We start from the raw sequence: 23,738 nt of genomic DNA on the forward strand, positions 1-23,738 counted from the left end.
GCGGACACCTTACCTCATCACTGTTTGGACGGTGGTTCTATTCATGATGAGTGCATATCACCACAGCTGATTAAAATTTCCAATGACCTCTGTTTCGCGCATGTTTATATTAGGCTGACAAGTCTTGGGAGTGACAATCCTTCAACAGGTGAAATAAGCATCTAGGATGTATTGTCCTGGAAAGTAGTAGTTCTCTCGGTGGAGAAAATGCAGTCTTTGTCTAAAGGCGAGACACTCGTATCACGTGCCGTCGCCTTTCAGGAAGCAGTGATGATATAGTCAAATCTTCCTTCTGAAAATGCTAATGGTTTTGTTGTTAAGAAACGGGATGATTTGTAAGAAAAACAATAATAATACGGCATTCTCAACATGACTGGGATGATAATCAGTCTGTATGTACAATCTGTGATACATGGATGACCTACATTAGACAGCAGCGGGTTTCTTATCAATGTTGCGATGAATATACAGACATGATACAGCTAGCGTTGCTTGTGTCATCACTTCATCACCAAGCTCCTTGTTATATGCAGAATTGCCTTCGAGATCCGGCGAGGAATTTGTTTTCTTTGACACACCAAAAAAACGAATGCTTCACAAATTTCCAGCCAAAACAATACACAGACGAGACGAAACAAGCGGGGGACCAAGAGTAGAGAATATCTATCAATCTTGTTGACGTCCTGCATTCGAGGAAACCTAACCTTTATGGTTTTAGCTCTTCTTTTTCTTTTTTTTTCTGCTCAAACTTTGAATGAAAAGAGTCGTTTTCGTTTTTCACTGGCTGCCACTAATTCTTCTGCGATTCATGGTATGGGGCTAGTAAGTACACAACCCAGTAGGTGGCGTTGAAGAGAAGGAACAAGAGAGGGAACAAGAGTCGAGAATATTTATCAATCGTGTTCACGTCCTGCACTCGTGGAAACCTAACCCTTATGGTTTTAGCCTTTTGCTTAAAGTTTGAAAAGAGTCGTTTTCGTTTTGGCTGGCTTGCACTGTTTCTCCTGCGTATCATGGTGTGGGGTAGGTAACCATGCGACACGTATGTCCTCGGTAAAGATGGCGGCGAGTGTAGATTGGAGGTCTCGCCTTGTCCCGATTCGATATCCGGGTTAAAACTCTGGTTATTCCGGATTCCCAGCACCGGGGACATGTGCACACCTTTCATTTCCATAGAATCGTAGTTATTCTGAAAAGATGAAAGCAAATTGTGTGGTTTTAAAATTAAATTAAATAAAATTAAATTAAATTAAATTAAATTAAAATTTGTTTTAAATTATTTAGCCACCGAGCAAGTTTACCAAGCGAGCGATCGCGTCCATTCTGAAAGCAAAACAAATGGTGTATTTTTTCCATAATTGTTCTCTTCAGATAACTACTATAGTTGTTAATTAAGTTAACCAAAGCTATAATATAAATTAAATTAAATACATTATTTAGCCACCATGTAAATTTAAAATGCGCCCACTTCCATTCTAAAAACAACTGGGGTGTTTTTACAATTTTATTCTTAATGTAATATTAAATTACATTAGATTATTCAGCCACCATATAAGTTTAAAACGCGATCACTTCCATTCTAAAAACAACTGGGGTGTTTTTAGAACTGTATTTTTAATGTAATAATATTAAATCACATTAGATTATTTTGCCACTATATAAGTTTAAAACGCGACCACTTCCATTCTAAAAACAATTGTGGTGCTTTTACAATTGTATTCTTAATGTAATAACATTATATTATATTAGATTATTTAGTCATTATGTATGTTTAACAAATGATTGCGTTCATTTTGAAACCCCCCACAAAAAACACAAACAAATGATGTGTTTTTATTATTGTATTCTTCAGAGAACTACTAATATCAATAAAATAAATTAAAATAAATTAAATTATTTAGCCATCATGTAAGTTTATGGAGCGACCTCGCCCATGCTTTAATTTCAGCGTTTAATTATGTAGACTTGTCACGGGGATTCTATAATACCCGTAACTGAATAAAACACGATTATCCAAATATCTCTCCTAACTGTATATCTATTAGATCTCTCTGTAACAGGCAGTATATACCCGCGTTAGCTCGTCTCTAGGTATGATCAGAGATACGATCTTATATAAGTATATATAATATAGCACGTTTAGTTCACTAGAAAACACAACAAAAACACAATACACTTTGGAATCTGTATTAACCTACGCTGACAAATGTACAGCCGCAGTAGTTAATTAATAACAACAATAATAACAACCCAGAACTGATCACTTAATTAGTTAATCTCTAGGTGTCTAGTTTACACAATATGCTAATCACTTCACCGTGACACAACACCCACACGTGTGATAATTGAGAAACGCTTCCAGCGGAACTTAATTAATAAAGGAATTACAGCTCTATTCCTAACTGGTTAATTTTTAATTAACCCTAACTACTCACTCAGTAACCTTGTAACACAGAATTAATGCTGGTACCTATCACAATAAAGACAATAACCTACAGTTTACCTAGGTCTTCTAGGATGACTGGCTAAGCTTTATATTACCAAATACTCGTATAAATTTAGAACAAAAAGTCTACGATTTACTTCGTCAGATGACCGAAGACACTGTCTAAAGAATATTGGTATACTACAGTATTAAAATATTTAAAGTCACATCAATCACATCAAGGTTATACAACAGAGCAGAAATAAAATATTTACCAAAGTCCAAACGGACAACGTTCCCGGGAAGCCTTCCTTTTTGGTTCTTTCTAATAACTCTAAAACACTAGCTATTTATTATAAATCGAAATATCGCCTGGGGTTAAATGGCGGCACCGAATCTTATCATCTGATATTCCACCTCTCCCAGAGTCGGTATATTTCTCTCTGATCGTCAGTCTGGCTGTGGCCATTCCGCGAGCAATCCCCTGGCCATAAACAGCACTACCGGAGATATTACGTAACTACTAGCCACATGGCCTCCACATCTGCTCTGGGTGTGTATTAGACGACCGCTCGAGGACCGTCGCGCAGAAGTATTACGTAACAAGTTGCCCACGTGGCTAAGTGCAATTTGGAACTGCACACGGCCTTCTAAAACAATTAATATCGCCACAGGCGAAAACAAAATTAAGAGCATGTACCGTCACAAGACTCTTATCATACCCTATGATATCAATGTTTTGTTATCGTTGCCGGCTTTAATTGCTGATTATTATGTATGATTTCTTGAAAACTAAATTGTAAATATTTCACATGAAACCAGGATGGGTACTCATTCTGTTTTACTCCAATGACAAGGTTTAGCCACAACATATTCCAACACTCTCACTGATGGCATACTTTCTTATTATTTACGCTTTCCTTTAGCGAAACTACATTGAATGTACGAACTATTCAGAAATACATTGGCTTACAAATATGTTAAGACAGATTAGAATGAATCCAATTCCGAGCGTATTGATTTCTGTTTCTAGCTTTTGTAGCACTGTTAAGTAAATTATTCTATTTTTCTACCTACACACGACATGACACGTAAATACATTACACTGGATAAAACAAACCTACATTTTATGTTCCACTATTTGACAAAATGACCTTTATATAATAGCTCTCGTTCCAGCCAGTAGTATATCAAAAGCCGTGGTATGTTCTATCCTCTCTGTGGGATGCTGCATATAAAAGATCCCTTGCTACTAATGGAAACATGTAGCGGGTTTCCTCTCTAAGATTATATATCAAAATTGCCAAATGTTTGACATCCAATAACCGATGATTAATAAATCAGTGTGCTCTAGTGGTGTCGTTAAACAAATTAAAAAAAGCTTTTATATATAAGCTATCAACTGCATAGATCAGTATAATCAATCAGTGTGTTTAGGAACAGAACTTTTAAAACAAATTAGTGTTCTGTAGGAACCCAACTATGATAATATAGTCCTATATGTACAGTTTGTATTGGATGTAGGTTGAACCTAACTGTTTTAGTTAGACCCATGCGTGCTGTCATGAAACTAAAACGAACACATGGTTACCCCAGAGTCGCTTGTTCACACCCCGTCATTAACATTTCAAACTGTGGAACCGGACGGATGGATAGAAGGAACTAGTATATATAATACCCTATGAGAATGCTGGTCATCTCGTCCCAAAACCAACTCGCCCCAGCGGTTGGTCAATTCGCCCCGACCCGAACTGTTTGGTCAACGCGCGCCCAAAATGTTACCAACTCGCCTCAGTGTTTGGTCAGCTCGTCCCAGCGGTTGGTCAACTCTCCCCGAAATGTTTGGTCAACTCGCCCCAGTGTTTGGTCAACTCGCCCCGAACTGTTTGGTCAACGCGCGTCCAAAATGTTACCAACTCGCCCCAGTGTTTGGTAAACTCGCCCCGAAATGTTTGGTCAATTCGTCCCAGTGTTTGGTCAACTCGCCCCGAACTGTTTGGTTTACGCGCACCCAAACTGTTACCAACTCGCCCCAGTGTTTGGTAAACTCGCCCCGAAATGTTTGGTCAATTCGTCCAAGTGTTTGGTCAACTCGCCCCGAACTGTTTGGTCTACGCGCACCCAAACTGTTACCAACTCGCCCCAGCGGTTGATCAACTCGCCCCGAACTCATTGGTCAACGCGCGCCCAAAATTTTACCAATTCCCTCCTCCCCAGTGTTTGGTCAACTCGCCCCAGCGGTTGGTCAACTCGCCCCGAACTGTTTGGTCAACGCGCGCCCAAAATGTTAACAACTCGCCCCAGCGGTTGGTCAACTCGCCCTGAACTATTTGGCCAACGCCCAAAATATTATCAACTCGCCCCAGTTTTGGTCAATTCGCCCTCAATCTCATTATACTGTCAATAATTGTTACAATTAATTAAAAATAGATCTACTAGCTACTTCGGTGTGTCATTTTGTTTGTCAATATTACCGTGAAAGACCGCTAATATTACGACCATTTGTGGGTCTTATTAAACTGGGGTGGTCATAATATTGAATAACCAATAACATTAATAATCAATGATCGTTTGATCATGCATTTTATTCTCCCAGATTGAGTTATAAATATAATTGGTTAAATGACGGTATATTGGCATTTAGAAAGGTATTACAACGAAGAGTACACCGTCCAGCCTATTTTAAAAGCTGTTTATTTCCATAATTAGTGTACAATAGAGATTGAAAACAAGTCTAGACAGACGAGGCTGTCTCGAGGATCATGGTTGTTTATGGCTATAAAAATAGTACGAATGTGCGACATCTTGGTCATGTGTTTGACGAGCTAATTGGGATGTCTGTTTGCATATGTTGAAATAGTTTGGTTGAACAGATCACTTGAGAACAGGTGCTACTGATAGGGTGGGCGTGTGTGTGTGTGTGTGTGGGGGGGGGGGGGGTCTGGGAATTGGGGGCGAGCTGTCCAAACACTGGCGATTTGATAACATTTTGGGGTGGGTAGATCAAACAGTTTGAGGCGCGTTGGTTTTGGGGCGAGTTAACCTGCTCCCCTCTATGACCTACACTACAACTATTAAAAATATAAATCTGAGGAGACTGAAAATGTAGAGAGGAACTGAAGTGTTACCCTTTTCTCTATATTGCTGTTCATGTGTATGACATTTGTTACAGTTATAAATTATGTTTATAGATGAAGAACTAAACTATTACCATGCGTTCTGCATCGTTAATGTTGTTGTTCTTTTATGAACTGTCGCAACTTTGCGATTTCATAGTGCAATGAAAAAACACTTGCAAAGACGATGCCATGATGTTTTCTGACACAGCTTAATCGATCTTTGTGAATTAGGGACCTACTAAAACTACTGAACATGTAGACGTCAGGAACTGGAGCCAGTCTCCTCAAAAAGCATCATAGGTTTACGTCTGCGACTAGTAGTTAAACCTATCGTACGTTTACATGTGCTTGGCATCTATTTCACGTACATAATTGCACCATTACGGAAGATGGATTTACGTTTAGGTGCAAAATTAGGCATACGACATTTTGTGAAATTGGTCCGTGAATTGTTTGCCTATCGTCTGTATTGTTGTGTATACTGGTATATGGTATGTAATACAACAGTTACTACTCAATCAATCAACCATTTGACTTGTGCCTACATCCACTGAAAGTTCAAGCACGACTGTCTTGGGCACATCCTCCTATTTTCCCCGGTGGATGTGTCCAAGACAAGGCAGTTACTACAGAAAATACAGGGATGAGGAAGTGGAAATGTTACTTTGTTGTATGTAAGGTTGTGTATGATCTACACTACAACAGTTATTTCTGAAAATGCATGGATGACACCACTAGAGCATATTGGTTAATTAAATCAGCTATTGGATGTCAAACATTTGGTAATTCTGACACGTAGTCAACAGAGGAAACCCGCTACATTTGTTTTTTCCAATGCAGCAAGGGATCTTTTATATGCACTTTCCCACAGACAGGAAAGCACATACCACGGCCTTTGTTGTGCACTGGTTGGAATGAGAAAAAAAATCCAATCAGTTGAATGGATCCTTCGAGGTGGTTATGCATGGATGAAGAAGTGGAAATGCTACCCTGTTGTCTGTAAGGTTGTGTATGGTCTAGACTGCAACCGTTATTACTGAAAGTGTAAGGATGAAGAAGTGGAACTTTCACCATGTGTTCTGTAAGGTTGTGTATGGTCTGTGCCAAAACAGTTAATACTGTACATGTTGGGATGAGAAAGTCAGTGTTCGAGATTAACGGTATCCTGATATCCCGGGGATACCAGAATTTTATTTTGAATTCCAGACTTCAATAACCCAGTATCCCACAGGGATACCATATGTTTTTTTGTTTTTTTTTAATCCTGCGTTTTTATTTTTCGCTGAAACAATTAACGTCGTCATTTACTGGTGAAGTTATGTAACAGTATTTTCGAGCTCGTACCCAGTCTAATGCTATGCCATGATAACAGTATCTCCCCCAACTCGTACCCAGTCTAATGCTATGCCATGGTAAGAATATCTCCCTAACTCGTACCCAGTCTAATGCTACACTGGAGTAATATCGGCATAGCAATGGACTAGGAACCGTTAAGTCGCTATTATTTTTGATGGATGTTTCCTCCCTTCAAATTTTATTTGAGATATTGATTCCACATCTGCAAAAAATTGATACAGGTAGGTTTATCATTAGTAATGTCAGAAACACTTATAGACTGCTGCTAAATATTAATTTATATCAGTATTACTCAAAAATAGATGCAACAAATCTTTTTGCCGATTTCGTTTGATTGCGAATTTCACTATTTCGATTACGGTGTAGTAATAGACTGGGAACGAGAAGAGTGTCGTCCAAGTTTGTTACAATGTTATTTGTGAATTTCATTTAAGTGGGATACTAAATTCTCAGGTGGGATACCAGATTTTGAAATGTTAGTATCCAAATGGGATACTGCCCAAAATTTGCATGGATGAGGAAGTGGAACTGTTACCATGTTGTCTGTATTGCTGTGTATGATTTACACTACACCAGTTACTTCTGAATGTGCATGGCTAAGGAAGTGGATTTGGAAGTGGAAGTTTTACCGTGTTTTCTGTATCGTTGTTCTTTTGTCTGAAGGAGCGCTCTCTCATCCGTTTGGCTTTCCGCTTGGCGCGCGCTCCCCAGTACGTGTAGTTCACGGCTGCGTACTCGAGCAGGGCGGCGAACACGAACACGAAACACATGACGAGGTAAATGTCGATGGCCTTCACGTACGAGATGCGCGGCAGCGACGACCTCACGCCGTTGTTGATGGTGGTCATCGTCAACACCGTCGTTATGCCTGCAATTATGCAATTATCATATAATTAGATCTTAAGAATATTCACGAGTACCGTTGATGTTCATGAATGGCTCAGTCGTAGGGTCAATATGTACACTTTTAATGTCTTTGATTAATTTCGCTCTCCTTATATGTGTGCAATAAATGATGTCCACCTTAGTTATTAATAGTAGGGTACCCGTTCAGTATTTTTAATGATATTGTCCTTTGTAATATGTACACAAATTTATATCCACTGCTATAAGATTAGCCAAATTAATATATATGCAAATGGTCAATGTGCACTTATTAATTATTTGATTAAAATTGCTCTTTATATGCATATGCTAATATATTACACTGCCTTCAAATCAAATGTTTGACAGCATTGATCTTAATTATGATTGACAGGGAATTAATTTCCGGTTGGCCGTGAGGTTAAAGTAGCAGACTGTCAAATGCCATGTGAATCTGTGTAGCAGGTTCAAATCCTGCCAGAATACACTTTGGGTTTTTATTATGCCCACTTTCCATTAACTTAGTCAACAAACAAAAATATGCAATAGCTGCCAATTAATCTCAGTTTTGGAACTAAACTGAAGGCTACAGCAATTTATATTTTGAAGATTTTGAAATAATGTTTCATAAAAATGGTAAAAATAAAGACGAATATGCAATAGGATAAACCTGAATCTAATATGTATCTGTATTGCAAAGACGATGTACTCACCTAAAGCGACCCTGGCGGAAGTTGCCTCGTGGTTGATCCAGAACGAGACCCACGACAGCATGACGATCAGAATGGACGGCAGATACGTCTGGAAGATGAAGTAGCCGATGTTTCTCCGCAGCTTGAAGTGCAGTGACAGACGTTTGTAGTTTCCTGCACAGACAGACGTACATGCATATTAAATAGACTGCTAACAACTTAGATGATAATCACATAATTTAAAAAACCGAATTTTTATAATTGGAAATTAGCTTAAAACAACGATATGACAAGTTCTGCAAAGAAAGGTTCATACAATAACAACTGTTCGTAAAAATTAAGTCGTATGCATTTTTTAAGCATCTTTCTGGTGAGTTCATTGATCTTCTATAAACTGATAATCAGGAAAGTGCACAGGAACGGTGTCTGAACACAACGGAAACAGCATGTTGCCGTACACATACACGAGTATCTAGATATGGTTTTGTAAGTACTTCAACAACCTTCAACATAAGGACTATATAACATGCGTGATGGCAATTCGTGAGATGTTACTTCACTCTTTAAGTGGGAGTTGACTTTAGTCATCCTATCTATCCAGTGTTTTAGACCAAAAGTCAACATGAGATGATATTCGAATAGTACTTCCTCTAGTCATCAGAACTTACATACCCAGTGTTTTAGTCCAAAGTTCAACATAAAATGATAATCGAATGGTACTTTCTTCAGTCATCAGAACTGATATGCCCAGTGTTTTAGACCAAAGTTCTACATGAGATGATAATCGAATGGTACTTCCTCTAGTCATCAGAACTAATACACCCAGTGTTTTAGACCAAAGTTCTACATGAGATGATATCCAAATGGTACTTCCTCTAGTCATCAGAACTGATATATCTAGTGTTTTAGACCAAAATTCAACATGAGATGATAATCGAATGGTACTTCCTTTAGTCATCAGAACTGATATAACCAGTGTTTTAGACCAAAGTTCAACATGAGATGATAATCGAATGGTACTTCCTTTAGTCACCAGAACTGATATAACCAGTGTTTAGGACCAAAGTTCAACATGAGATGATAATCGAGTGGTACTTCCTTTAGTCATCAGAATTGATATACCCAGTGTTTTAGACCAAAGTTCTACATGAGATGATAATCGAATGGTACTTCCTTTAGTCATCAGAATTGATATACCCAGTGTTTTAGGCCAAAGTTCTACACGAGATGATAATCGAATGGTACTTCCTTTAGTCATCAGAATTGATATACCCAGTGTTTTAGGCCAAAGTTCTACACGAGATGATAATCGAATGGTACTTCCTTTAGTCATCAGAATTGATATACCCAGTGTTTTAGGCCAAAGTTCTACACGAGATGATAATCGAGTGGTACTTCCTTTAGTCATCAGAATTGATATACCCAGTGTTTTAGGCCAAAGTTCTACACGAGATGATAATCGAATGGTACTTCCTCTAGTCATCAGAACTGATATACCCAGTGTTTTAGACCAAAGTTCTACATGAGATGATAATCGAATGGTACTTCCTCTAGTCATCAGAACTGATATACACAGTGTTTTAGACCAAAGTTCTACATGAGATGATAATCGAATGGTAGTTATTTTAGTTACCAGAACTTATATAACTAGTGTGTTAAACCAACATCTAAACTAGAAGCTGGTGGGATGCTATTTTACCTGTGAGTAACCGTTCCACCCAGACCACTGTGCTATAGTCCACTATAGAGAACTGGGGCAGCTGCACGTGCTCCACGCCTGACACGGAATTCTGCTCCAGCCAGTGGAGGTCTACATCCGATTCCGCGTAACCATCTATGAGAAATTATTGTAATCAAATTAAAGTGACAGTCTTGAGTTTGTAGCCATTGTAAGATATTTTCGACTAACAGACTATTTTGGACCATACAGGTTTATAGTATGCAAAAGTGTTATAAATCTAGAGCACTTTAAACTCGTGCAATAAATAGCATGGCAAAACAACTGGTATGGGGTTTTGTATTTATTTCATATCACCTATATATATATATATATTATGATTAACAAAATGCAAGATTTTATATCACACATACATGCATGTTCAATATTTAAAAAAACATCATTTGTGTTGCACTGTCAGAATTGTCTTTATTACTATAGTAAGAGTAAATGTGTATGTAATAAAATTACATATTAATTACATTTTCTTGTTTATAATACCAGTGTCTGTATATCCAACGTGTTTGCAGTCATGTGCAGTCATTGTTTATTTTCTTCGTGATATATATTTTTTTCTACCTACAAAATTATTGGAAGATATAATCTGGTTTGAACTACTACAACCCTCCGGACTACAACAGACACCTTCTTTATACAGATACTGATATTCGAAACAGGAAAATATCTTTAATATGTAATTGTAGTCATCAGATAGAATCTGGTAGTCGTAAACATGTTACACTGATAGCAAACTCAGGACAGTCCCTTTAAAGGGACATTCCTGAGTTTGCTGCATTGTAAGATGTTTTCGACTAATAAAATATTTCTACGATTAAACTTGCATATTTAATATATTTTCTTGTTTAGAATATCAGTGTCTGTATATTCAATGTGTTTCTGGTCGTCTTAATATGTGTAAGAAGCCTAAACTGAATTTTGTCTTCAAATAATTTCGTACGTACGAAAAATTCGTTTTTAGGAAATAAAATTAAATTTAACCTAACACAAATATTACAACGACCAGAAACACGTTTAATATACAGCCACTAATATTTTATGCAGAAAAATATATTTGATATGAAATTACAGTCGTGAAAAAGTCTCTGTTAGCTAGACAGTATATCCACAAGTCGTGAAAAAGAAACACATACGGTATCAAAATGAATGTAATCTACTCAGTTTATCAACCAAGAGTTGTTGATGAGAAATAGCCAGCCAGTGATAAGGAGAAATCACAATGTCTTTTCATAAACAGCACTAAAGCAGTCGTAAAATATATATACCTATATTTGTGTGGTTTGTCATAGCTATAACAAACTGAACGATTAAGATTGTATTTGGTCTGAACAAGACGTTGTTGTGGTTGAGGCTTTGGTATCAATTTCTTTTATTTTTGTTTTATTTTTTATTATTAATGTATTAATTATTATTTTATATTTATTTTATATTTATTTTTATATTATTATATTGTCTGTAGGTTTTTTGTGCTTTTTGGTGGTGGGGTTTGTAGGTTGTTTTTTTTTTTGTTTTTTTTTGTTTGTTTGTTTTATTTTTTTTGTTTTGTTTTTGTGGTTTGTTTGTTATTATTGTTTTTGTTTGTTTGAGTTGTTTTTTTTTTGTTTTTTTTTTGTTGTTTGTTTGTTTGTTTGTGTTGTTTTTTGTGTGTTTTTTTTTTTTGTGGGTTTTTTTTGTGTGGGGGTGGGTGGGGGTGGGGGGGGGGGGCATTATTGGCATTAAGACCAATACTTATTTGTATGCTCATGATGAGATGGAATTTCGTCGCTGATATAAACATATGGATGAATCGATTGGTGGATACCTTTAAAATATCTATATTCAATTAAGGTTCAAGTATGCCCCCCCCCCCCCCCCCCCCCCCGACGTATGCCAGAGATTTTCTTCCACGTCAAAGCACAAACATTTTTTAGCAAATCTTTTATTTGCAGTCCAATGAATACCATGGGGCACTTGCCCTAAATTATGCAGCAGCGTGTTGCATTAGGTGGATGTACGTCAGAGCTAAGTCAACAAGTGTTTTAAACTAAGTCAACACAAATGCTGTATTGCATTTTCGCCATTGTTGTTCTCTCTTCTGATCTTTAGACCTCTCGGCGTGACAACAACAGAGCCAGGAAGACATGATTAATCGCTGCAGTTTACAGCGAGTTCCTTCCTTTATCGCCAGTGTTGTAAAAGGTCACAGAGCAAACTGTGGAGCGAGTGAGGACTGACAAATTCTTTGAACGGATTACCAACAATTCATCAAGTTGTTGTCCATCAACCCATAACGATTTGTCGTTTTGTTTTAATTCGCCCATCACACAGAAAACTGGCTGTGACCTTGCTCGATAAGGCATCGTGGCTTGTCAGATGGCAAAGGGAAGAGTTCAGATGTGTTAACATCACATCAATGACGCGCTATCATAATACAAGTTTCTGATTTGATAAAGTAAACAACGATCGTCAAAGAAGCATTTCACAGTCGGGTTTTAAAAATGCACTTCGGGATAGGTCTGTTGCTGATAGATTAACAAGGACGGCTATCATAACAGAAGTTAATGATTTGGTAACGTAAACAAGAAGATCGTCAAAGAAGCACTTCAGCGTCGGTTTTTTAAAATGCACTTCGAGGTAGTTCTCCTGCAGTTGGATTAACAAGGACGCGCCATCATACTACAAGTTAGTTATTTGGTAACGTAAAGACGAAGATCGAAGAAGATCGTCAAAGAAGCACTCCAGGGTCGGGTTTTAAAAATGCACTTCGAGGTAGTTCTCTTGCAAATGGATTAATAAGAACGAGTCGTCCTGTGGAGTGGCAGTCCTCCTATAGACAAACCATTTAAGGAGTCAAGACCTTGTCTAGGGTTTTTAGCAGAGGGTACGAAGGGTAAAATTACGTACCCTAAAGTCTTGGAAATATATCATTTTTAGAAAGATTATAGTAAGAGAACTGCTGTTTAAAAGATGTCAAAGTACTTCAAATGTAGTGTCCAATTTCAAAAGATTTCAACCCATAACCAGTAGGGGATCTTAATAAATAGATATGATGGTGTTTTTTTTTTATTACGTTCCTTCAATTTTGTTTCTGGCAGAAAATCTGTTGTCAAGATATCCCTTGGAGTCTGTTTTGTGCAGAGCTACGACTTTTGATTATGGTAACGGTCTTGTCGGTTAGAATTAGTATATTTAATGTCACTTTCCAATTTGATGATGATAACTATTATTTGTATTTCTATGACTATCGAGGTCCTGCGTACTACTTGCTACTTTTTTGGTGAATCAGCAGTTTTTGGTCGCTAAAATAATATTCCTCCACTTTTAAAGTTAACGATTTTCTTAACGACACCACTAGATCACGTTGACTTATTAATCATCGGATACTGGATGTCAAACATTTGTTAATTTGACATATAGTATTAGAGGGGAAACCCGTTATATTTTCATTAGTAGCAAGGGGTATTTTATATGCACCACGCCACAGACATGATAGCACATGCCACGGCTTTTGATATACCAGCCGTGATGCACTGTCTGGAACCTTAACCTTTAAGCACTAGTTCACATCACAACTATACTATATATTATGTGGCAGACCATGTCAAGATATAAAACGTTTTTGTCAATCAAGAACAAAATGTTAATATAATTTTGGACTCTAAAGAAATGCAGGGCGGGACGTAGCCCATTGGTAAAGCGTTTGCTTGATGCGCGGTCGGTCTGGGATCGATCCCCGTCGGTGGGCCCATCGGGCTATTTCTCGCTCCAGCTAGTGCACCACGACTGGTATATCAAAGGCAGTGGTATGTGTTATCTTGTCTGTGGGATGGTGCATATAAAATATCCCTTGCTGCTAATCGAAAAGAGTAGCCTATGAAGTGGCGACAGCGGATTTTCCTCTTTCAATATCTGTGTGGTCCTTAACGACGCCATATAACCGTAAATAAAATGTGTTGAGTGCGTCGTTAAATAAAACATTTCCTTCCTTCCTTCTAAAGAAGTGCAATACATTAAAATGTTTAAACCCTCCACTGAATCGCGAGTTAGCATAGACTAATGCAACGTTAGTTACCATGTTTATATTTGTAATAATTCATCATGTTACAATGTTCATTTGGTTGTGTGGCCATAGTTCTGTACCTCCTCATATGTAAATGATCGTGTAAATACTGTAATAAAGGAGAACTACCTATAACAGGCCTCAGTGGCGTCGTGGTTAAGCTATCGGACGTAAGGCAGGTAGGTACAGGGTTCGCAGCCTGGTACCGGCTCCCACCAAGATCGAGTTTTAACGACTCAGTGGGTAGGTGTAAAACCTCTCAACCCTCCTCTCTCTCACTAACCACTAACAACTAACAACTAACCCACTGCTCAGGACAGCGTGCTTGATCCTTAATCGGATATAAGCACGGAAATAAGTTGAAATGAAAAATGAACTACTTATGCCTTATGCTGTCTGAATATTCACAACTCTTCAGCAGCTGTTAATAACATTACTGCACTGAGAAAAAAAAAAAAAAAAAAAAAAAAAAAAAAAACCGTCGCTGTGCACAGAACAAATAGGAACCGGTTGCACAAATCAATTAGATTAAAGCCCTGCACGAAACGCGGTAGTCGATGTCGCTGAAGGACTATAATTAGGGACGAAACAACAAGATGGCTGACGGAGATGGAGTCGTGGCAACGGATCGTTAAAAGAAATAACACTACATAAACACTGTGACCAGGTTTTTAAACATGGACGCTGTCAAATCCTTTTTCGGGGTAAATGTATCTTGTTCTGACTGTTTCAATTCTATATCATCAAAGTGACGTGATTAAACTGTATTGCATTATATTATTGTAAAATAAAAAAGAATTCCTCCAATAGCAGTACTGCTGTATTTTATGCTATTTTATCAATAACGAGGTTGGGTTATGTATGAGCTTTTACAATCAGAAATGTTAAAAGTAGTTTTATTTAACGACACCACTAGAAGACATTGATTTATTAATCATCGGCTATTGGATGTCAAACATATGGTAATTTTGACATGTAGTCATCAGAGGAAACCCGCTACATGTTTCCTAGTGCAGAAAGGGATCTTTTATATGCACTTTTCCCACAGTCAGGAAAGCACATACCACTGCCTTTGACCAGCTGTGATGCACTGGTTGGAACGAGAAAAACTCTATCAGTTGAATGGATCCACGGAGGCGGTTCGATCCTGCGACGCAACCATCTCAGGCGGGCGCTCAACCGATTGAACTAAATCCCGTTCCCTCACATTCAGAAAATGAGGAAACAAATTCCGACTGTACCACGTTAGAACATGAAGTATCGCTCTATTAGGAACCTAGTTTGATGTGTGGCTGTGTGACGGAACATGCTCTTATCTTTTCGCCTGTGGCGATGTTGTTTTAGAGGGCTGTGTGCAGCTTGGTTACGTAATACCCCCGCGCGACGGTGGTAGAGCTGCGTCCCAATATGCACTTAGAGCAAGTGTGGAGGCCATGTGGCCAGTAGTTACGTAATACCTCCGGTAGTGCGGTTTACGACCGGGGTATTTCTAGCGAACTGGCGACGGTAAGTCTGGCCATTTAAGAAAATATACCGTCTCTGGGAGTTGTGGAAATAACACATGATAGGTGAGGTACCGCGTTGTGCCCCCAGGCGATATTCGCTGTCTCTCAGATTTTTGAATAAATAGATACGATTTTAGAGATATCGAGGAGAAACATTGGAAGGCTCCCGGGGAACGTTGTCCGACTGGACTGGTAAATATATTTTTCTGCTCTGTTGTATAACCTTGATGCGATTGATGTGACTTTAGATATTTTAATACTGTATTATACCAATATTCTTTAGACAGTGTCTCCGGTAATCTGACGAAGTAAATTGTAGGCTTCACTGTTCTAATATTTTTTATACGAGTATTTGATAAGATAAAGCTTAGCCGGTCATCCTAGAGGACGTAGGTAAACTGTAGGTTATTGTCTTTATTGTGATATGTACCAGTATTAATTCTGTATTACAAGGTTACTGAATGAGTATTTAAGGGTTAATTAAAAATTAACCAGTTAGGAATAGAGTTGTAATTCTTTTATTAATTAAATTCCCCTGGCAGCGTTTCTCAATTATCACACGTGTGTGTGTTGTATCACGGTGAAGTGATTAGAATACTTGTGTAAACTAGACACCTAGTGATTAACTGATTAAGTGATTAGCTCTGGATTGTTATTATATTGTTGTTGTTAATTAACTACTGCGGCAAGTACATTTGTCAGCGTTAGAGTTAATACAGATTCCAAAGTGTATTGTGTTTTGTTGTATTTTCTAGTGAACTAAACGTGCTACATATATATATTTATATCAGATCTTATCTCTGATCACTCCTAGAGACTAGCCACTCGGGTATTATACTGCCCGATACAAAGAGATCTAATAGATATACAGTTAGGAGAGATATTTCGATAATCGTGTTTTATTCAGTTACGGGTATTATAGGATCCCGTGACAGGCTGTCTGTCAACAACCAAGCGCTATACCAGTATACCAAAGTCTTTGGTATGTGCTGTTCTGTCTCTGGTAACATAAAAAACACAACACATTTTGTATTTTTCTCTGATGAAACCATTAACATTGAATGCGCTTTGTATAAGTCTTATAGTGAACGTTATATTCTTAAATATTACGTTAATAATTCTAGGATATAGTATTTTACAAGTGTTAAATGGCAGAAATTAAACAGTATTAAGAAAGATGGCAGCGTTTTGTTATAATGCAAGGATATGTTATTACGTTGAACTAAGCTTCTCCAAAATATAACACACTACAAATTAGATATGGGGTTGGATGAGATGGGTTTAGACCATTTCTTTGTACTTTTTTGTTATCGTTGTTGTTGTTATGCTTGTTTGCATAATGTGTGTGTGTGTGTGTGTGTGTGTGTGTGTGTGTGTGTGTGTGTGTGTCCACGTGCCTTATTTTATATGAATAATATTATGACAAGTATGTATGTGCTCAAAGGCAGTCTATCTATCTCTCTCTCTCTCTCTCTCTCTCTCTCTCTCTCTCTCTCTCTCTCTCTCTCTCTCTCTCTCTCTCTCTCTCTCTCTCTCTCTATATATATATATATATATATATATATCAAATTCTCAATGCAAGTGTGTCGTGTGTAATCTGTTATGCCAAGGATACTAGAATGGTGGTGATGGTGAAGAAATGTGAACTTACAGCTTTCAATTTCCACGGAACAGCGCTGCTGGTCCAGTGGGTAGTTGTGCAGGTCCATCATGCACGCCAGGGTGGTGGTGAATCTGAACAAACAAAATGATACCAGTCTAAAGTGATAGCTTTTCTAGATTTAACTCGAATATCATTCTAAAATAATGATGAAGGTAGATTGAAACAGGAACATGTTCCTTCATTTCTATATTCACTCATATCAGTGTTTTTAACGTTTATGGTCAACATCAAAGCTAAACGTAACCACGTCTGCGTGAAAAAAAATCCACCGGAATTGCCAGGATTGAAACACACAGTACATGTGTTACACATTCTAAAGGTGGTAGTGTATCTATAGTCTTTCCCAACTTCATGAACATTGTAAATTTGTAAATAATTTCAGTTTGATTTTTCGTAAGCAGAAAAGAAAAATTTGTTTTAGAAATACATTGAAACTCCGCTATTGGGACAATCAACTGATTAAAATTGGTGTTAATAGTGAGGTGGTCCTAATACTGAATTACCAATATTCCAAATTATGATTGTTTGATACGTCCGACTTTCTTCCCGGTTGTCTAACCTGATGAAATTATTAATAGGTGATGACGGTGTATTGTAACAAAAAATAACTATTTTTGTATCCAATTTAAAAAACAGTCCGTTGAGAAATACATAATATGAAAGTACATACCAATACCATTGTAAAAGAAAAACCAACAACGTGCATTGCTGGGAAGGAAGGACTATAAATCTAAGCTACGGTAAGTGTATAATTTTTAAAACATTTATCGCGTACTCCACAATCTGCGCTCTACGTTTCGACAGCACTCCGCTGAGTTCCTCGGGGAATTGCAATTATCTCAGCTCTTTACGTTATCTCCATCTCTACTAATAGCTGTGATATTAAATGGCTATTAGTACCGATGGATATAACTGAAAGAACTGAGACAATTGAAATCCCCTGATGGAAGGCAGTGTGATGCTGCCAAAACATAGGGTGAGAACTGCGAGAAAAGCGATAAATGTTTTAACGTTTCCCATTTTGGGATTTTCGTACAGTGTATAATGAAGAACGGCGGAAGCAAGTAGACATTGAGGGCGTTGACTGAGATCGTGGGCGTAAAGCAAAGTCGGATTGGGGATATGCTCCCACGTAAAATTGTGAACACTAGATGTCCTGAAATGCAATGTCCTGCATTCTACAATTAAAATTCATCTATGCCTTAAGATTTTCTACCAATAATATTTTTGAATCATAATTATTGGGGGCTAGAGACCCCAGTCCCCCGCTTCTGCTCCGCCGTGCCTGATACAACCGAATAACTGGCACCATTAAATATACCATGGTGGCGATCCTAGATTTCAAAACTATGTTATGAGATACTGAAATATTTTAAACATAATTAATCTGTAGTTAGTATAAGGTCAAATATGAATAGTAAAACATTATCACGCATACCGATGATGACAAGAACCTAATCCTAATCGTATTTCACTTCCAGCCTTGAACAAATTTGTTGTTACAGAATTACTTTGAAGCATAACCAATAAACTTTTTCTTGGAATTTGAACACATTGATGTTCTGGCAGATTGCAACTTTTATGACAATTGAATTACGATCAAGAAGAAGTTCAAATATAAATTTGTTTGGGTTTTGTTGGAAATCTGTCAAAGCAGTAAAAAAAATATGCTCTGCTGCAGTGAAAGCCTATAACGCAAGGTTTTTTGTGTAAGTTATATGCTTAAGTGTTCTTAATGGACACAGGAGATTGCAGTAATCATTACTTTTTAGTAAGGGTTTATTCAGTCTTGACGTAACATGACGAAACTATTCTAAAGGTTACTGGTGAACGCTTTTGTTGGTCTGACACATTAATGGCATTTGCTGACAGACGCTCAAGATAATGTGTGTTTCAAACACACGTATCGGCAAAAAAAGAGAAGAGAAACCTGAACAATCAATATACAGTACAGACTGAGTCCCTAAGGGATTGGTCCATGCAAATACTTTGTTACACTATTATATTGCGTATATGACATACAACAGACAGCTAAGCAGTGGGGAGTAAAATTTGTTGTCTTGTAGATATTAACAATAAGAACAATACCCCCCCCCCCCCCCCAAAAAAAAAAAAAAAAAAAAAAAAAAAAAACGCAACAAAAAAACACAACAAAAACCACAACAAAAACACAAAAAAAACCCACAAAAAACAAAACAAAAACAAACACAAAAAACCCCTAGAATTGTAAAGCCATGGTGACTCACGTGTTATTTAATTAGTAAATAAATTTAATGAACAATCCAAAAGGATTTCTGTCAGGAAATAATTTGAGATTAACCTGATCAAAGACAAATTCATGAATTATAAGCAATTAGAAAGAAAGAAAACGTTTTTAAAAGTTCCAAATGATCTTGGTTTAACTCTACCACTCGAAACACTACCACTTGATAACCACCCAAATCAAATAAAAGAGTCGTACATCAATGAATTTAAGAGTTGAAGACGATTAGAGAAACCTCGACTGGACTTTAATGGAATTTTAAATGTCATTGACGTTGTCCTGTAGCTAAGTGAGCGTAGTTAATAGGCTATCACTCGGTGAAAACACGTAACAGATATATCACTCATTTATAGACAGATTCAAGAGTTTCAAACAAGTACACACACTTTTAGAAAGTTACAGATGACCTTTCTGTGATGGCGAACGTATGGACAAATGTTTTATTTATTTAACGACACCACTAGAGCACATTGATTTATTAATCATCGGCTATTAGATGTCAAACAGTTGGTAATTTTGACATATAGTGTTAGAGATGTTAGAGATCCGAAACCGATGGCACATCAAGCGAGGGCTTTACCACAGGGCTACTACGTACCGTCTCCGCGAACGTATGAAACACATCTGATAAAGGAGTCAAGAGTTATAAACATTTATAGAAACATTTTAGAAAATTTCAGCTGTCCTTCACTTTGCTCTTGGGTCATTTCCATGGAATGGACCTAAGGTTCCAAGAAAAAGGTTTTATTTAACGACACCACTAGAGATTAATCATGGGCTATTTGATGTCAAATATTTGGTAATTCTGATTTGTAATCATCAGAGGAAACCCGCTATATTTTCCCATTAGCACCAAGGGATCTTTTTAGGCAATTTTGCACAGACAGAAAAGCACATACCACGGTATTTGACCAGTTGTGTGCACTGTTTAGAACGAGAAAAAACCCAAATCTGTTGAAAGGATCCACCGAGGTGATTTGATCCTGCGACACGATAAGGTTCCAAGAGTGCAAAAAGCAATCTAAGTTCTAAATGACATTGACCCTATTAGAACGAAATGTTTTATTTAACGACGCACTCAACATATTTTATTTACGGTTATATAGCGTCAGAAATATGGTTAAGGACCACACAGATCTTGAGAGGAAACCCGCTGTCGCCACTACATGGGCTACTCTTTCCGATTAGCAGCAAGGGATCTTTTATTTGCGCTTCCCACAGGCAGGATAGCACAAACCATGGCCTTTGTTGAACCAGTTATGGATCACTGGTCGGTGCAATCGGTTACACCTACCCATTGAGTTTTGCGGAGCACTCACTTAGTTTGGAGTCGGTATCTGGATTAAAAATCCCATGCCTCGACTAGGATCCGAACCCAGTACCTACCAGCCTGTAGAACGATGGCCTAACCACTACGCCACCGAGGCCGGTTTGATCCTATTAGAGTCATAGGGCTGATGATCTTAGGTTAAAATATAATCTATTGTTACTCTTACTGTAGCAAGCAATATAAACTATCAAAGTTATCCACTAAAGAATTCAAGAATCATTAACAATTATAAGAGAAACATTGACTAGTTCAAAATGGTCATGTGCTGACATAAAATTCTTGGAACCGGAAATAAAATACATTCTTTGACAGGAATCTACATGTATTAGCACCCTAACATATGTCCAAGTCTACCATTCGATAGCACCAGAAGAATATTATATTTACACTGTATGATATAATTTTTATTTAAATAACGTAAAGATGAATATTACTGAAAATAATTATTGTATATAACAGAATTAGCTACAAATATAGTTTCAAAAACTATTATATTACAAAACCTAGATAATTGACATATGTATTATCGAACTCTCAGAATAAATATAAGTATATGCTAATTGCTGCTACGCTATTTATTCAGCTTTGTAGCTACACATTAGATCTACTAACGCAATATTTGCACAGGTGTTTTATTTCGATCTCATATAAATTCCGTACACACAAACAACTAATGAAATTCATGTCCAACATCATTGGTATTTCATTAAATACATCTTCTATTTGATCAGTCACCATTTTCGTGATCGAGTTTCGACTCTCGTCACCATTACGCACCGAGTGAAAAGACTAAAATTGGTTTTCCATACAGCGTACCGCGAAATCCCCGGAGACCTCTACTTCCTGAGAATGTGACGTGAATTCTTATAGCTTGTCATCCCGATCAGGACTTCATCAAACCAGCCATGTTTATCGATTGTTTGCAGATCATAGCAATGACATTTCCTCAACTGTGAGATGTGGTTTTTCCCCACGTGTATTTTATATATCACGTACCGTATACAATAAATATATTAAAATATCTTCTTATATTTAATATAATATTTAATGTGATCTATTCCTGTTCATTTCAAACATCAGGTAATTAATTACAATAGTGTGTATATGTTTATCCATGTCATAAAATCTTTTGGGCGATTTGTCATATCGCATACGAAATTAAAATGGCATTTATGGTTGTCTTGTTAGATACAACGACAAAGTAAAATTACGTATCATCACCTTTTAATACATATAATTTAATCTTCGATATACATTAATCTACTCTACCGCAATTGGTATATCAAATGCAGTGGTATGTGCTGTCCTGTCTGTGGGAAAGTGCATATGAAAGATCGGTTGCTGCTACTAGTAAAATGTACTGGGTTTCTTCTGAAGACTTTAATTGTTTTGTATTATCACACATCGTAACAACTCACAAAACTGTATTCTTAAAAGGTACTTACACAAAAAACCCACCCAAAACAGAAACAAAACAAAACTCAGTATCATTAAATTTCTGGCGCCTACCAATAGGTTACATGGAGACATCGTCTTGTTCTTCTACAGACAATAATTAATTATCGGCTATTGGATTTCAATCATTTGGCATCAGAGGAAACCCGTTACATTTGTCCTAATGCAGCTAGGGATCTTTTATGTGTACTTTCCCACAGACAGGAAAGCACATACCACGGCCTATGTCCAGTTGTGGTGTACTAGTTGGAACGAGAAAACAACCCAATCATCTGAAGAGATCCACCAAGGTGGTTCGATCCTGCGACGCAAGCACCTCAAGCGAGCACTCAACCGACTGAGCTAAATCCCGCCCCAGGTACAGAGATGACTGCTCTAAGCAACAAACTATAAATTTTAACCAGAAGTACCCGTATTCTGTCTGTAGAAAGTTTGTTTGTTTATTTAACGACACCACTAGAACACATTGATATAGTAATCATCGGCTATTGGATGTCAAACATTTGGTAATTCTAACTCGTAGTCATCAGAGGAAATCCACTACATTTTTCCTAATGCAGCAAGGGATCTTTTATATGTATATGCACTTTCCCACAGAGAGAAAAGCACATACCACGGCCTTTGGTAAGTTGTGGTGCACTGGTTGGAACGAAAAAAAGCCTAATCAACTGAATGAATCCACCGCCATATGTTAGATACCAAACATTTTAGAATGTGATGAAGAATGGTTAAACAGATCTTCGTTTTCTTTCTTGTCCGTATACATAGCGGTAAATAGGCATGAATGTGCGGTAAATAGATATGAATGTGCGGTAAATAGGCATGAATGTGCGGTAAATACATGAATGTGCGGTAAATAGGCATGAATGTGCGGTAAATACATGAATGTGCGGTAAATAGGCATGAATGTGCGGTAAATAGGCATGAATGTGAGGTAAATACATGAATATGCGGTAAATAGGCATGAATGTGAGGTAAATAGGCATGAATGTGAGGTAAATACATGAATGTGCGGTAAATAGGCATGAATGTGAGGTAAATAGGCATGAATGTGCGGTAAATAGGCATGAATGTGCGGTAAATAGGCATGAATGTGAGGTAAATAGGCATGAATGTGCGGTAAATAGGCATGAATGTGTGGTAAATAGGCATGGATGTGAGGTAAATACATGAATGTGCGGTAAATAGGCATGAATGTGAGGTAAATAGGCATGAATAGGCATGAATGTGGGGCAAATACATGAATGTACGGTAAATAGGCATGAATGTGCGGTAAATAGGCATGAATGTGA

General features: G+C 37.5%; 1 protein-coding gene across 1 annotated transcript in view; it reads right to left on the reverse strand.

The window, feature by feature from the left end:
- Positions 1-541: 541 nt before the first annotated feature.
- The window catches only part of LOC121375773 (gamma-aminobutyric acid receptor subunit beta-like), a 93,941-nt gene continuing 70,744 nt past the window's right edge, over positions 542-23,738 (reverse strand). Inside the window, exons 5-9 of the mRNA XM_041503400.1 lie at positions 17,387-17,469; positions 10,156-10,290; positions 8,478-8,630; positions 7,530-7,768; positions 542-1,189 (exon numbers count right to left, since the gene is read on the reverse strand). Of these exons, the coding sequence (XP_041359334.1) occupies positions 791-1,189; positions 7,530-7,768; positions 8,478-8,630; positions 10,156-10,290; positions 17,387-17,469 (1,009 nt within the window). The 3' untranslated portion in view covers positions 542-790. The remainder of the gene's footprint in view (positions 1,190-7,529; positions 7,769-8,477; positions 8,631-10,155; positions 10,291-17,386; positions 17,470-23,738) is intronic.

This window comes from Gigantopelta aegis, chromosome 6, assembly GCF_016097555.1.
Source record: "Gigantopelta aegis isolate Gae_Host chromosome 6, Gae_host_genome, whole genome shotgun sequence".
Taxonomy (NCBI): Eukaryota; Metazoa; Mollusca; class Gastropoda; order Neomphalida; family Peltospiridae; genus Gigantopelta; species Gigantopelta aegis.